The sequence below is a fragment of the Galleria mellonella genome, unplaced genomic scaffold (genome assembly GCF_026898425.1).
Source record: "Galleria mellonella isolate WM207_F2 unplaced genomic scaffold, CSIRO_AGI_GalMel_v1 utg266, whole genome shotgun sequence".
NCBI classification, from domain to species: Eukaryota; Metazoa; Arthropoda; class Insecta; order Lepidoptera; family Pyralidae; genus Galleria; species Galleria mellonella.
Window position 1 is genome coordinate 2,284,395 of NW_026442061.1, and position 16,547 is coordinate 2,300,941.

Here is a 16,547-nt window from a genome sequence, read left to right on the forward strand (position 1 = left end):
CAAAGGTCCTAAATGGTAACTGAGCTACACATTTCGCCTTATCTAAAGGCATGCAAATTTTGTCTTAGCACATGTTAAATAAATAATTTATCAATTACGTACGTCCAAATAATTATTCTAAATACATATTAGTTACATTGAATTAGTTAATTATGTCAACATTTAAAAATACTGGATATTATAGTTATGAAGCATTAAAATTGTACATGTCATATTATTAATATTATTACATAGAATGCATTCTTAGTCTAATCTACCATTCAGACTTACAAATTCTTTTATCGTGTAAAAACATTTTTCAATAAGCCAATTTCGTAGTTTTCTTCGGGTTTTTCATCGTTTTTTTCGTAGTTCTTTTAAATTAAAATAACTGGTTTTGTCATAATTGAAGTCAAGGAAAACCGTTTTTTTTTTTATGATTTAATCTATAATTATTTTTATTCATAAATTGAGAAACATGAAAAAACACCAAGTAAAAAGAAAATCGAGTACCAGTAAGGAATGATAGGTGAGAACGAAAACAGGCCCATTGTGATGAATTCCACAAGTATTCATGGTTCCCAAGGGAAACCCTATGGAGATCAACCCCATTACTAACAATCCCTTTTTCTCCCAAGTGGCGTTTCTGTGTTACTCCGTTTACGGGAGGTATCAATGAGGTATGAAGTCATGTTGGTTGGTTCATTGAAACGAATTCGCGTAAGGAAGTCACGCCGACGATTTTCAATTTTCTATATGTAAGTTGACCTAGAAGGAATTTACTGGAAATTTACTGGGTACAAAGGAATAACACCTGAGTCCTCAGGAATGGCAACGCATGGGGGGTATCATGGGCGAAATAGTATACTCTGTTATGTCCATGGTACTGCTCATGTCTATAGGCGACGGTTACCACTTTCCATCAGGTGGGCAGTCAGCTTGTTTGCCATTCTAAGTTGTATAAAAAAAAAGTATATTGCCATCATTAAACTATTGATCTATATTACTAATTATCACTTCACTTCTGGAGGATTAAAAGAGTCGTGTTACAGCATTTACTATCAGCAGAGGTTAATAACATGATAATGTTCTTATATTGTTATTCTCATTTCGCAGGCCACTCCCGTACAATAATAGGGTATGAAAAACACAAAGACGGCAAGGCGACATTACTAGTGCTAGATCCATCACATTCACCCGCACAAGTGAGTATATTATTATTTGTAATCTTACGGCATGTTAGGTTCTCGAAATATGCGACGTAAATCGAAACGACGTAAGTTGAGACGTATTTCACTTACGTCGTTTTGATTCAAAATAAAAAAAAAACTGCATTTATAACAAAGGATATACATTTTACCAAATACCTACCTATATATTTTACCAGAAGGAGACTTTGTACAAAAGTCGTTTGCTTGGGTACCTCTGTCCCATTCGTGTTTCAACCGTAAAGTAGTTGTGTTTGCATGGCTGTGTTTCGGTTTGAAGGGTGGTATATGGCGTGAATTTACAGGGTACAGAAGAATAACATCTGAGTCCTCAGAATTGCCAACGCATGGGGGTATCATGGACGAAACAGTACACTCTGTTATGTCCATGATATTGCTCATGTCTATAGGCGACGGTTACCACTTTCCATCAGGTGGGCCGTCAGCTTGTTTGCCATTCTAAGTTGTATAAAAATAAAAAACTTTATTATCAACAGTAAGTTTTTAAAATAATTATATATGAAGTAAAGTGAATCCTACTATACCGGAAATCGAAACAATTGCCGTATGCTTGAGGAATAGTGTCAAAACAATGTTCGACGTAACTTGAAAGGTCGTAAATCAAAACGACGTAAGTCGAGGACTACCTGTATAGTAAAATTATAACTGGCCAATGTCTGTGGAAGACAGTAAAGAAAAATAACCAATAGAAGCTGAAACAATAATTTTTAGATTTTTTTTTCTATCTGCCTGTCTATTCCGATGTCACACCAAAAACTACTGCATCAAATTTAATGCGAATGCGGTGTTTGTGAATGTCTCACTTAAAATCTGGTGGTGTTTTCTTAATACGCCACCTAAAATTTGTCTGTTTCATTGGGTTTTCAACTCTTGTAATCCACGCATACGAAGTACAGCTAAAAAGTTTATTTAGAGTAAATACGTCCAGTTTTAAGCGGCATTCTATGTCGTTAAAAATTATCACGCGAAATTGTTCCCTAATCTATATAGATTATTTTTTTTAAATTACTTATACACAATATTTTAATTTAGCTCGTGATACAATATGGAGGGAAATTCGAAATTGGAACGTTCACATTTTTAATTCTATACGATCTTGTTTTCCAAACTATAAATGGCCAGTATTCATATTTTTTTACGATACCGACCTCTCGAATGTAGCCTCATTTGTTACATTGTATTGTTGGGCGCAGGTCCGCGCGGTGGTGTGCGGCAGTAATGCGGCGAGCGGCGGTGCGCTGCGGCTGCTGCGGCGCGGCGCACCCGCCCTCCGCGCGCGGCAGTACCAGCTGCTGGCCGTCACCGGCGTCTGCGCCTCGCAGGCCGAGTACGAGGTCGCTACCGAACTACATTACTACTACGCAAGTCTTCTTAGCCCTCCTAGGAGGATATTTTACTGAACTAGATGTTATCTTGCGGAAATCCATATCGCTGGTTACATACATATCACTCCTAGGAGGTCTCAGGTGGGGTCCTTAGGCCGACCCTCGGGTCTGGGCGAAAAGTAATTGTTAGTAATGAAATTTAATAACCCTATTGCTATATTGCTAGCAGCCTATCAGGCCGACCTCCACGCGGTTCCCCATGGAAACCATAGTGGTTAATTCTTGTTCAATTGGTTCACTATTAGCCAACTGACCTGCCTTCATCCTTACCTTACACTGGTACCCCTCCAGCGTTAACCGATAGCGCAGGCGAGGGTACCATTCCATCTTCACCCATTAAAAAAAGACCTCGGGTCTTCTTCTAGAGCTAGTGCTTTCATGACTGGTTACATGGGAAATTTGGATGTTTCTGAGAATTGGATCTTTCTTGCTGAATATTAACGAAATTGGCCTTGGAACTTAACACCAGAGGATGCCATCATTACCATCCCCCCCCCCCCTCCCCAACACTCAGTGTTTGCCTTAACGAGGGCACTGGCAATAAATATAACAGACACCATGTCACCCATACTAAATCTTGAGAACATGGCGTCTCTATTGGAACCTTTATCATAAAAAAAATCAGCCAATGTAGGGTACATTGCTAAATTTGCCAAGTCAGTTTTACTTCCGCATAGTGCCTCCGTAAATCTATCTGATTACTTATACAGGCGACAGACTGTGTAACTATTCCATTTTTATCCTTTAAACAAAAACTGCTGTACTATTATACTGTATTACAATTAATATTTATGTTTGCAGGCCAGCAAAGTCCTCCAGTCTGTCCGCATACCATAGGACAGGTGAGTGGGGCCACGCCCCTCGTCCTGCACATTCAGAGGCCTATAGTACATACATACATCTCAATTATAACGAAAACTTCATTGCGCATAGCTATAACGGTTTCTTTTTATACTTAGAATATATACTGCCTATGTCCTGCACTTAGCTGCCAATGCTAGGTCCAAATATTGGCTTACAATAAAATATAATAGTTGAAATCAAATTAAGATGCTGGCTGGATATAAAAGAACATAGATAAATAAAAAAATAAAATAAAAAATGTATCATAGATTAAATTTGAAAAAAGAACACTCTGCACAACCTATAAAAAGTGCGCTCTCTTGATATTAATATTCTTGAAAGCGGCTTGAGCGTAGCTCAATTAATGCGTCCATTTAATAATACACATGTGGGGATTCAATTTTAGAAATTTTAAAAAATTAAAAAAAAATTTCGTTCTAACTAAAAGGGTTGTCAATTTTTTTTTTTCACATTTTACGGTAAAAATTGATCTTGGCAAAATGTAATAATTGGAAAAAAATATCTCTACTTGATGAACTTTATCATTTATAGTTAGTTTCAGACATAGCATTGGTATCTTATGGGACAATCCCTTCCGACTTTCTCTTTGGACTGTATTGTTTATCTCATCTGTCACTAATTATAAACTATATTTATAGTCCATATTCTACCTCACTTCTAGTATAATTTGTCAATTATAATAATTTTATTTTTGTCAATTCTGCTGTAAAAAAGAATGTATGAAAGCTTTCCTTACGCTGCGACGTTCTACCAAAAAAAACTTATATTAATGCATTTCAAATTTAAGCAGAAGTGAAATAAATTTTAATAATAAACAAATATTTTTTTAATATTTGCCTAAAGTTATGAACTTATCATTGAGACAACCCTAACATGAGATGATTTTTTTATATTTATTTGATCACTAAGCTAACCAGATGGTTTTATTACAATTTTTATCATCTGTTTTATTCCCTTCTAATAAATAATATTATTAAAAATTAAAATTGACATAAGTTTTTGTATATTAAACAAGAATTTGTTGATAAATGTGTTTTACCTGCATTTCATGTAAACCCTTTTATGTCCATGGTACTGCTCATGTCTATAGGCGACGGTTGCCACTTTCCATCAGGTGGGCCGTCGGCTTGTTTACCATTCTAAGTTGTATAAAAAAAAAACCTTTGTTCTTAATAACTATTAATTGCTTTTTATTGATTTACTTCAATTTATCGATATATAATTAAAATAATACAAAAGTCAGGTTAAATGAGAAATGACTTAACATAATGGTATGTTCATAACTTAACTGCTTCGCTTAAATACGACATATAAAGTAATGGGATGTCATTATTATGGGTAACTCTATTTATTTATAGTCTAGGTCGACGCTCATTGCAAAGATCTTTGAAGCGATATCATAGACTAATCTATCGGTAGATACGCCATCGCTGGCATGTACGAGAATGAATGAGACGGCAACATTTAGCGTCCTCTTCTCTATCTTATATGTGCAGTATCGAAAACGTATCTACCGATGATTCGTTTACTTGATATATAGACAGAATAACATTTTATCTCGGCGGAATAGGGAGCAAACAGTGTTTACTTATGTTAATTAATTCAGATATATTAAATAAATAAATATTTATTTATTTAAAATTTATATAATTTGCTCAAATTTAAATGGTACGCATTGGACCTTTTAGCAAAAACAAATGTTATTATAGATCCGAATCTTGAGGTGAAACTTATTCGATTGATATATTAAAAAAAAAATAATAAAAAAAAAACATTTAAAAATGTTAAGTTTGCAATATTATTATATAAATAAGTTTTATCTAAAGATCGGTTAATGTTATTGGTATAGCAGTCTATCTTATTCGTTGTGTAGCGTATTTTTTTTTTTAATTAAGTTTACTTTTTAAATATTTTCCCATTAATCATGTGAGGTGTAAAATATTTTCTGAATTAACACGAAAATTGATAAAAAAAAATCTCACATAGTGTAAACTAAACACAAGCGTGTATTTTTTTACACGTCAGTAATTTTTAAAAGCATATAGTCAGGGTCCTATCCAGGGGCGCGCCAGGCAATTGCCCAGACCGGCAAAAAAAAGGTGCGCAAAATAGAGTGACCACCAAAAATGGGGAGTACTCAGGCTGCATTATGCCTGTAAGTGTATTTTTTAAAAATCAATATAATACAATGCAAGGTGTCATTGTAAAAGGCGGTTATTATGTTTGCCCGGCACGGCGGAATGTTTAAATCAGGCCCTGTCTATAATAATATTGCCTAACATAAATATATAATGACGTGACATTACTTTGAAATTACTATACCGACGTTTACACACTAGTTAATTTTAAAATTTCCCGTCGTTGTATATATATTTTTAACATACTATCCGGATTTAACGCGAATTAAAAAATTACAGGCAAATAGTACCTACATACCTGAGGGTCTACCATGAAATGAAATTCCGAAGTTTGTAACTCAATTTCGTGTTTTTGGTCATAACAAAATCGACCTAAAAATAAGCTTAACATGTCTTTAGTCATAAATCCTACCACAAAAGTTCAAAGGAACGATATTTTAGCATTTTTAATATTTTTAACCGGTATGTTTCACGTAATTTTAACAAGAAATTTGTATTTCTTTCTAATCCGAAATTTCGAGAAACATTTCCATGGCGGTCCATCTGATTTTTATTGCCTACGTTTCGACGTGGATTGCACCACGTCGTAATCACGACAGGACTGAAGTGAGCGGCTAGTTCGTCGAGCAGTTTGCGTACGGTCACCACGTGGTACAATCAACGTCGAAACGTCGGCAAAAAAAATCAGGTATGTAGGTATTATTTAGCTGCAAATTTTCGTCGCGATAAATAAGGATAGTGTATTTAAAATATTAATACACTAATGTATAAACTGTAATCCGCTAAATATAATTATAATAACAAATAACGATGTAATTGGATGTATAATCAAGTATCATGTAACATTTTGTACAACGCCTAGGCCTTAGCTGGTCAACCAATTAAATATATAGCCCGTAATCTAGAACAATTTGGCTTAGTCGCGATCTAGGCACATTCACGTGTTATTTAACTTGTAATAAGTGATTTTAAGTTGAAATTTTAAAAGGTTCTATAAAAATAATCATAATAGACAATGGGGCTGAATCTGGAATGTCTCTGAACCTATCTCTTAATCTATATTTTAATTTAATAATTTCGCAAAATTATTGTTTTATAGAGACCATCGTAAACTTTAAAATTGTTTATTTAAATATTATAATTAATTAAATGTTTACAATTGAATTACTGTAAAGTGCACAATTCGCGGCTAAGCCCCTAGTGAGTAAACTTAGATAGAACGTGCTTCGTGACATTGCCTTGGATTCAATAAAATAAGATAGAGCAAACGGTATTTGCGGGTACCTGTAACTGTGATGGACAGATGTTACTACTTGGTAATAATAATACTAATAGGTCACCAGTGTATGATCGTATTTATTAGCTGAACTACCGAACTTACTTAAACGAAATTTAATAGACACCTAATTTATTCAATACATTTTTACTTCACATTAATTACTTGTTGATTATACAGTCTTAGGTTATATAGATAAAGCCTCGAGTCTCAAAAACGGGTCAACTTTTTGTCAGCTAATTGTCAAATTAGCTGACATGTTTCTTTTTTTTATCTGTGTTCTATATACTTACGCATAAAATGTATTTCGACGTATTTTTTAATAAATAAAATGAGTATTTACGTATTAAAAAGATGCAGAAATTATAAGACAAAATAAATATAGAAGTTGTAAAGAATTACTTCTAAGTATTTATCACGCAAAATTGTCTGATAAAGTTGACTCGCTTTTCTCGAAGCATTTTTATGGAGACACTCTATCTATATAATCTAAGTATACAGAATATAAAAAAAAATACAAATACATTATAGGTATTATTTTTGTAGTTTTTACCTATTAGATACACATACATACACACATATCCGTCACGCCTGTCTCCCATTGCACTAGGCAGAAACAATGGAACGCCAAATGCTCCAATTCAAACAGACCTCTTTCACTTCATCCACATTCATCAATCTTTTCATACACGTTCGCCGATTACGGGTACTTTCAATTTGGCCCTTCTTCAGCACGTCGCCTATTTGGTCGACATTCGTCCGTCTAGGGCGGACTGACGTCTCCATTCATTCGTGCTTGATAAATCTCGTAATTCTTTCATCCATCCTCTCCAAATAGCCAAACGAAGCAACATTCCCTTTTCGATCTTTGTCACTACACCATTTTACAGCCACACGTCACAGGGGTGCGGTGATATATGACAATATATATATATATTGCTATATATCACACCGCACCCCTAATTCCGATATATAATTATTTATAAGAACAGAAGGTTGTGAAATTTATCAATGAAAAAAAATTGGATCTATGCAACTATGCATTTCTTCAAATTCACATGTAAAATACTGCACATAATAATAATAATAATAATCCTTTTAAGTAATGTCTGTCCATCATTATTACAGTTAACGCGTTATAGCACTCTCAAACTAGTTAGTTTTAACTTAGATAATATTAACCATTTTGGTGCATCACTAAACAAATATAACTACTGTGGGCTAAATTCTGAAACCCATTTTAAAGTTGTATGACATTTCTGAAAAAATCAATTCATATAATATAAAAAAATTAATAGATATTTAAAAAATTGGTTAAGAAATTGTGATATTGTATTGCTTTGAAAGAGGACAAGGATTATTAACATAATGGGCAGGTTTGTTTTATTTTAAAATTAATTGATAAAGCTTTATTAATTATTAAATTAATTAATTGATAAATTAGATTAAGATTAAAGATTAATAAAGCCCAAGAGGTTTAAGTGGTACTAAAAAATCCAGTTTTTATATATATATAAAGTAAGCCGTATATAATTGTTTCTTAACCACATCAGAATATCTGTACATGTATGCCGCAGCAATACAAATGGGTCATAGCTCAGTGGGAATATTATTGTTTAGTGTTGCACCCATAATGGTACAGTCAGCGGTAAAATTAGTTGAACGCGTCGTTCACAATCTAAACATCCGAATGCTTCGAACATAGAATCGATTAATTTGCACTTAAGCTATAGTTCCTATACGAATTGTGTAGTTATTGTAGATAATACACGTGGGGGTCAGTATGGAACAAATAATGGTGCTGGTGTTAATTTCTGTACACTTGTAAATTCACAGCTTCCGCTTATCTATTGTGAAGTCATGTATTCATGAATTCATGTTCATGATATGAGCATGTAACATGTTCATGGTACAAACATGTAACATGTTCATGGTACAAACATGTAACATGTTCATGGTACAAACATGTAACATGTTCATGGTACAAACATGTAACATGTTCATGATACAGACATGTAACATGTTCATATAAAATAAATAGTATACATGTTAGTCGAAAAAAGAATCTATTACACGTGGCAGCGTGGTCGAATATTACTTGCATATCTTGATGGGTACACCATCCCTACATATAAAACAACTTCCTCCAGGGAAAATCAACTTAATATCATCGACTCTGTTCCTTGGGGATAGTTGTTAACTTTCATGAATTTTTACGACTAACTTTGTATATTTAATGCAATTTATGATTATTAATGAAATAAAAAATATACATGTTTTATTTTTACTCGTTAATTTGAAAAATATATAAATAATAATTATATATATTTTCTTTAATACTTAGAATGGTAACCATTGCCTTTGGGTGTGAATAACACTACATTTGCCATATATATTGTATTTATAATATATTAAATTTAGATTAACAAGAAAACTGTAATTTTTTAGTTGACGATTTGTTTCGTATATTCAATCCTATACAGTTTTAAATAAATTTAAAAATAAATAATAGGATTTATTATAGTAAATTACTACATATATTGAGATTCTGTTTTTTCCTTTTTTGTACTGTATCACATGATGTTTGAATTCTTATTCGCATGACGCGTTAACGTCCAGTCCACTAATAACAAATTCATGAATACATGACGTCGTAAGCTTCGTTTAACAGAGCTTGGAGTTTACGTAATATCATATTAATTGTGTCAATTATGAAGTAACAAATCTTCAATAATTCCCCCCCCCCCCCCCTTATATTGTTGTGTAATTTTAACGTCGATTGACCAATTGTTTTAGTCGTTGGTGTTGTTCAAATTATTGTATATTTGTTGTGGTATAGTGCGGTACACACGCCCTAGCATTATAACGAGTCATCGTCATCGTATCAGCTTTTAACTGCACACTGCTCAACATAAGCCTCCCTCTTGCAGAGTTTTGCCACTAGTTGCCAAACTTGGCAGGCGGGTTAGCAACTGCAGTTAGGCTTTAGAGATGTTTTAAGAGCGACGCTGCTGCTCAACCCTCGCCCTTTAACAAGTATTTATTTCATAAAAACATTGAACCTCTTTTAAACCTAGTTTAGCTATTAAACTGTTTTGTCTCTTTCCTATATTACGCACACATTACACCACATGTGTAGTGTTGCAGGCGTCCATAGGCTCCAGTGATCGTTTACCATCAGACGGGCTGTATGCTAGTTTGCCACCGTTTGGTATGTATTTGTGTTTTTATACCAGTTTGGTATAAAAAATATGATAAAAAAAAAAAAAACAATATAAGAACTTTGTCATTACCTATTCAAATCAAATAAAGTATTCGATTCTATGCTAAATTCCCATTTTTTTAAAAAACAGACAAAACTTTGTAATTATTAAAATAGGTTTGTAGAAGGTCTTAGTTTTTTTTTTTTATGAATTAAAATAAAATTGATTCTTATTTTAAAAAAAAATTACTACTCAAATTATTATGTCCGCCTGTACAAGGTGATATTAAAATCGTAACCATTGAAGGCAGTGTCCTACCAGCAAAACTGAACACGTTCAAAGACACGTGGATCTCGCATTGACTTAATTTAACCAGCTGGTTGCGCTGAATTGGACTCGGCTAGTTAAATCAGTATGAGAGATTCAAAATTTTTTGACGTTTTTAATTCTTTAACCGACTTCAAAAAAAGAGGTTCTCAATTCGGTTATTTGTTATCTCCTTACTTAATTATAAATCAATTTTGGAAAATTCTTCTTTTATCTGAAAGATATATACAGATTATTACAGATTGTAGTAGTTAATTTAGAAATCAAAATAATTGATTTTGCCACCACAAAAATAACCAACTATTTTTGTGAGACAAAATCTATCTGAGACTAAATTTCTGCCCTAAAACATAATCTAAAGCATGAGTAAATTTCTCGGTTTTCGAATCGTGTCCCTTTAGAAACGATATTCAATTTCACTAGCAGGACATGCCCTTGTTAAGGTTACTATTCATTCGATTCTCTCTGTATATAATTATTTAATTTTTCCTTATATATATAAGGAAAAAGTCCCATATCTTGTCTTCTCCATCTCGATTCAGTCAGTTAATTACAAAACCCAAGAAAGATTTGATTAATTTATGTCGTGTGTATATAAATTATTATATATCTATCAGGGGTTCCCAAACTTATTTTGTCTATTTATTTATTTATTTATACTTTTGCACACATTGGAAAATGTCTACAGGGCGGACTTAATGCCTGCTTTTTTTTAATGCAAATTTAAAAAAATTACTACCCACTTTGAGAATAAATTATTTTTTAGCGCCCCCATTTTTTTCACTTGCTTAAAAACCACTATTACTTCAAGATCAACAAATCACCCCCCTAGCCTCTACACAACGCTCCCCTTTTTTTTTCTTGGTCTCTTACCCTTTAGACCTGCAGCGCCCACAAGGGTGCGTTATCGCCCACTTTGGGAAAAGCTAGTCTACACAATGACAAAATGTTTTAGAAGAGACTGAAAGTAACGTGATCATTTGAGTAAACTATGATAATTCACCTGGATCTCTTTATTCGGACTCTATTTTATCATAGTTTTCCTAAATGTTAACATTAATTCCTGTCTCTTATAAAAATTAAAACATGTAGCGTAATCTAAAAGGTAAAACATACAGGGCGTGTGTAACCATATCTATATAATGATATGTTTTAAAAACGAACTGATCGGTGTGTCAGTGTGATTTGCTTCTGAACGCTGGGAACAAAGTATTACTGAGACGGTATTGTGTCGTGAGTACGGCTCGTTGGAACATCTCTATTAAGTGTTATTAATTTTTAAAACAATACTGTACATTCGTTTAAAACTTTAAGTAAATCTCGAAATTTATTATAGTGAACCGGAAAGGTTTAAATTTCACATTTTAATGTAAGAATGTATTTTTAAAAGAAATACGTCTCGTTATATTAAATGATAATAATTTGGCAAGAGTCTAAATTAAATTCTAGTTGTATTTTCAATTAAGTAAACCTTAGTATATAATCGACTGCACATATAAATAAATATATACATTGAAGAGTATTGTAGAAAATTAACTATATATATAATTAATTTTGTTTGACAATATTTAAATTAAAATGAGAATCATTTCAAATTAAAGAATTCTATATATATATATATATATATATATATATATATATATATATATAGTTAAATATTAATTCCTTACAAATATTTAATTCACGCATGTGTCGTCCACTGCCGAATATAATTACTATATTCTTATATCATACATTTATTATTACATTGTAACATACATTTTTACATGACATAACTTTTACTTTGAAATCGACATCATTAGCATTCTATTAAGGGAGTTTTCTATACAGTAACACTGGAAAGAGAAAAAGGTGGGCTAAAAACGACAAAAAAAAATATTTAATCTTTCAAACACACTAACTTAAAAGGTATAGAGGTTCAATATTTTCTATGTCTTCAAAGAATCTCAGCCTACGCAGGATAAAATCGAAATAGCCTCTTTCAAAAGAGGTGTTCTACCAGCGAAACTGAGTATTTTCACAAACGAAACGTGGGTCGAAAAATGACAAACAATTTTAAGCCTTCCATATTATGGCGATGTGTTTTGCTGTTGAATTAATATGGGAGACTCAACATTTTTGTCGTCTTAGAATGTTTTTGATTCGTCAAATTTCTATCTTAATATGTTACATAATAGATATGTACCATTATCAATTTCGATTTCACCTATATATTGTTCAATAAGGCAATTGAAGCCAGATTCGCTCTATAATGCCACTTTCGGTATAGTCATTGCAAACAATTCGAGATTGATTGGAACGGTACTCAATTGAATTTTGAATACACATTTAATTATGTACATTTTAATATAGATATCAAATCATAACTATATTGTACCCAAGTGGACTTATCCCTTGAAGGGATTTTTTCCAGTCAGCCTTGAGAACCCGGATTATCTATAGGGTTTGTAAATAAAGCAAAAATAATAGAATTCATGTACTTACTCGTTATATGAGCATTGTAAGTACTCTAGGTTTTTTTTTTGATGAGTGAAAATGGCATTGTAACCCCGCCTGCACTAACGAGATACGCTGGCGGAGCACCAGTGAAGGGTGATAGATTAGAGTGAAAACAGGCCAGTTAGCAGCCCATCATGATGAATTCATTAGGAATTAACCATGATAGTTTCCAGGGAGAACCGCGAGGAGATCGACCTGGTTAGGTATATTGCTAGCAATAGGATTCTCAGTCTCCATTACTAACAATCCCTTTCCCCCCAGTACTCTAGGTTATGTTCATGAATGTATTAAAATAAATAATTAAATAATATACATATTGTTTTTTACAAAACATTGAATCAGACTAAGAGTGGCACTATACTGTGAATCTGGCCTAACGCTGTTAGCTTCTCATGTACTTATATATGCAACCGATTGTACTATTTTAACTGTTTTAAGAAGGCAACCTTCGTCATTTTTTAGTCATTTACGCATACTTTGGCTCGATCGCGTAGTAATGGGTCGGTACCACGCTTAGTACAAACTAAGGATTGGGCAATATGTTGGTGTTAATTTAGTTTGTAACTGAATTAGATGTATATAATTGTAGTTAGCGAAGCAGTGTTACTTGGAACATACATATATTTATTATAATTTAATATTTAATAATTATTTTTTTGTATAATTTTCTCTTTATATTATTTTTTATGTACAACTAATGTATAGATAATATTCAATGTTAACGGGTTCATAAGTAACACTGCATGTTCAATAAACAATTTTTAGAGTATAAATGCACTCATTCATGTGATATTTAAAACAAAATGCCGCGTCTCACTATTTGATATTTTCAAACTTCAATTGTATACAATTTGACGTTAATATTTAAAAGGTCTATAAAATGTTTACTTATACACCATATATACTAAATGTATTAAATAAAATGAATGCACAAATCATATGTATGTACTTGGTAACGTCACTGAACTGTCTTGTCATTTCAATAATTGTAAATATAATTTTATTTTCTATAATAATTGTAACACAATTTATGGATCTGTTTCTACAAATCATTTATTTCGAATTTAGAGAGAGGTACAAAAATTTTTGAAATCTCCCCTCGGTTACCAAGTGATCATATATAATTAACGTCAAATTGTGCGAACCTCAAATATGAATTGCTTACGTTTCACCGGTGTTATAATACTGATAAAAACAACCTGTGATAGGAAAGTGTAGTCACCAATGTTATTCATATTGGTTGCTTGAAAAATACGAAATGTATATATTATTTATTTATTTATTTTCATTGAATGTGGTAAGTACAAATGGAGTATCTTGATCTTGAGATTGTCTACGGTCATTTACATTGGTTAATTTATTTATCTCTAAGTGAAAATTTGTATTCTTCTTCCACGCATGTTTAGTTAATGAAAAACATAGTAAGCAATAAAATGCAATCCATAATAGAACCGTTTTTAGATATTATAAGAATATATCCTCGATATTATATATATTTTTACTTTATATGAGAAATAAACTACCCACAATTGTTAATATAAAATTGATTCAAGTTGTAATTTGTTAGTTTATGTCAGAATATAAGTAAAATTTATATAAGTAATGTTACACCTATCTACTTTCTATAAATAACACTAAATAATCCTATCTAGTTACGACGGTTTCTCACCATATCGTTATTTTTCAAACAACCATAAGCACTAACTAACTGGGAGCTGTAATCGGTCACTTTGCCTTGTAATGTAGAGAAGCGAGAGCTTCGTAGGGACAGCTAGGCTGTGCTAACATCTAATGTTTCTTCAATAAACTATTATAAGTTACCGAAATGTGTGTTTTTATTCAAAGTTCCTCCTATCGCCCTTTTTTTCTTATAGAATTTTTAAAAAAGCTTAGTTTTTGTAGTCAATCAGGAATATAAAAAATTAACAATTTCTGCTAATGTTGCCAGACTGAAATGCCCATACCTACTTGACTAATAATAATACTTACTAGCAGCATCCACACCAGCAAAATTAATCTTTTAGTACAATTGACTGCAATTAAAAAAAGTTATACTAAAATTATATATTTTTTTTATACAACTTAGAATGGCAAACAAGCTGACGGCCCACCTGATGGAAAGTGGTAACCGTCGCCTATAGACATGAGCAGTAGCATAGACATAACAGAGTATACTGTTTCGCCCATGATACCCCCCATGCATTGCCATTCCTGAGGACTCGGATGTTATTCCTCTGTACCCTATAAATTCACGCCATATCCCACTCTTCAAACCGTAACACAGTCATGCAAACACAACTGCTTCACGGTTGAAACACGAATGGGACAGAGGTACCCAAGCAATCGATTTTTGTACAAAGTCTCCCTCTGGTTAAATTATGTGTCACCCAATTACATTTAAATAACTCGATTAATTTTACTAAAATTTCGTACAGTAATAGATTCTCTAATCCTGGCTTAATATGTATGATACTTTATATATGTGGCATATTTTTAGAAGCTGCATTAATCATGTTTCCGACACAATCTATATTGCTATGAAATAAATAAAATTAATTGATTCTCACAGGTAAAGGCCACGAGGAACTGCTAGTAATTTATATTTCCTATATATTAGAAATCACAAGTTTAAAATTTATCCGATATGAGTAGCGCTATTAGCGTATTTAAAAATATTTTCTAGCGAGAACTCAGGTTCAGGGGTCAGCCCTTTAAAAATGCACATACGAGGTCTGTCCGGAAAGTTCGTATAAAAGTGTTCTGGAATGCGAGAAAGAGGAGTGGGGAGGCCAGGTAAGCGCAGGACCCCTTCCTTATGTCCCTAACAATGCTTCAGTTCTGGTCTGACCGCCGTGCGGTGCGAACTGGCTTGTCACGCCATCTGTGAAGTTACCTCTTAACGAAACCCCGTCGGCATGGAGCCCGCTTCCGTTGAAGAGCAGCGCGTCGTAATCAAGTTTCTCTCGAAACTCGGCAAGAATGGCCGTGAAATTTTTGCCGATCTCAGAACAGTTTATGGGGATGATGCTGTGAAGGAACCAACCGTCCACAAGTGGCTAAAAAGATTCAGAGAGGGCCGAGAAAGCGTTCAAGATGACCCACGTTCAGGACGTCCTTCCACTTCACATTCCGACGAAAACGTGGAAAGAATTCGAACTTGTGTTAATGGGGACCGTCGTTTAACGGTCAGACAGGTGGCTGAAGAGCTTAATTTGGGCAAAACCGTGGTCCACGAAATTCTAAGAAACAAACTTCAAATGAAAAAAATTTGCGCCAAGATCGTTCCGTGAGTTTTTGAGTAAAAATTCCATTACGGTGACCGAACACCCCCCTATTCGCCGGATTTGGCCCCGTGTGACTTCTTCTTGTTCCCAAAAACCAAATTGGTACTTCGGGGGCGGCATTTGGGGGACATAAATGAGATAAAAAAAGCTACGACGGGGCAGCTGAGAAACCTACAACCAGAGGACTTTCAAGGAGCCTTCTCACAGTGGAAACGGCGTTGGCACAAGTGCATTATGTCACAGGGGGAGTACTTTGAAGGGGATAAAATTGATTTACCTGAATAATTGTAAAATAAAATTTTTAAAAAACTTTTATACGTACTTTCCGGACAAACCTCGTATGTATTCTCAAAAATTTTCAAA

General features: G+C 33.3%; 1 protein-coding gene across 1 annotated transcript in view; it reads left to right on the forward strand.

Annotated features, from left to right (window-relative positions):
- Positions 1 to 14,726, forward strand: part of LOC113519320 (zinc finger-containing ubiquitin peptidase 1-like) — a 31,335-nt gene extending 16,609 nt beyond the window's left edge. The window contains exons 14-16 of the mRNA XM_052895199.1: positions 1,096 to 1,184; positions 2,402 to 2,542; positions 3,395 to 14,726. Coding sequence (XP_052751159.1) covers positions 1,096 to 1,184; positions 2,402 to 2,542; positions 3,395 to 3,430 — 266 coding nt within the window. The 3' untranslated portion in view covers positions 3,431 to 14,726. The remainder of the gene's footprint in view (positions 1 to 1,095; positions 1,185 to 2,401; positions 2,543 to 3,394) is intronic.
- Positions 14,727 to 16,547: the final 1,821 nt, after the last annotated feature.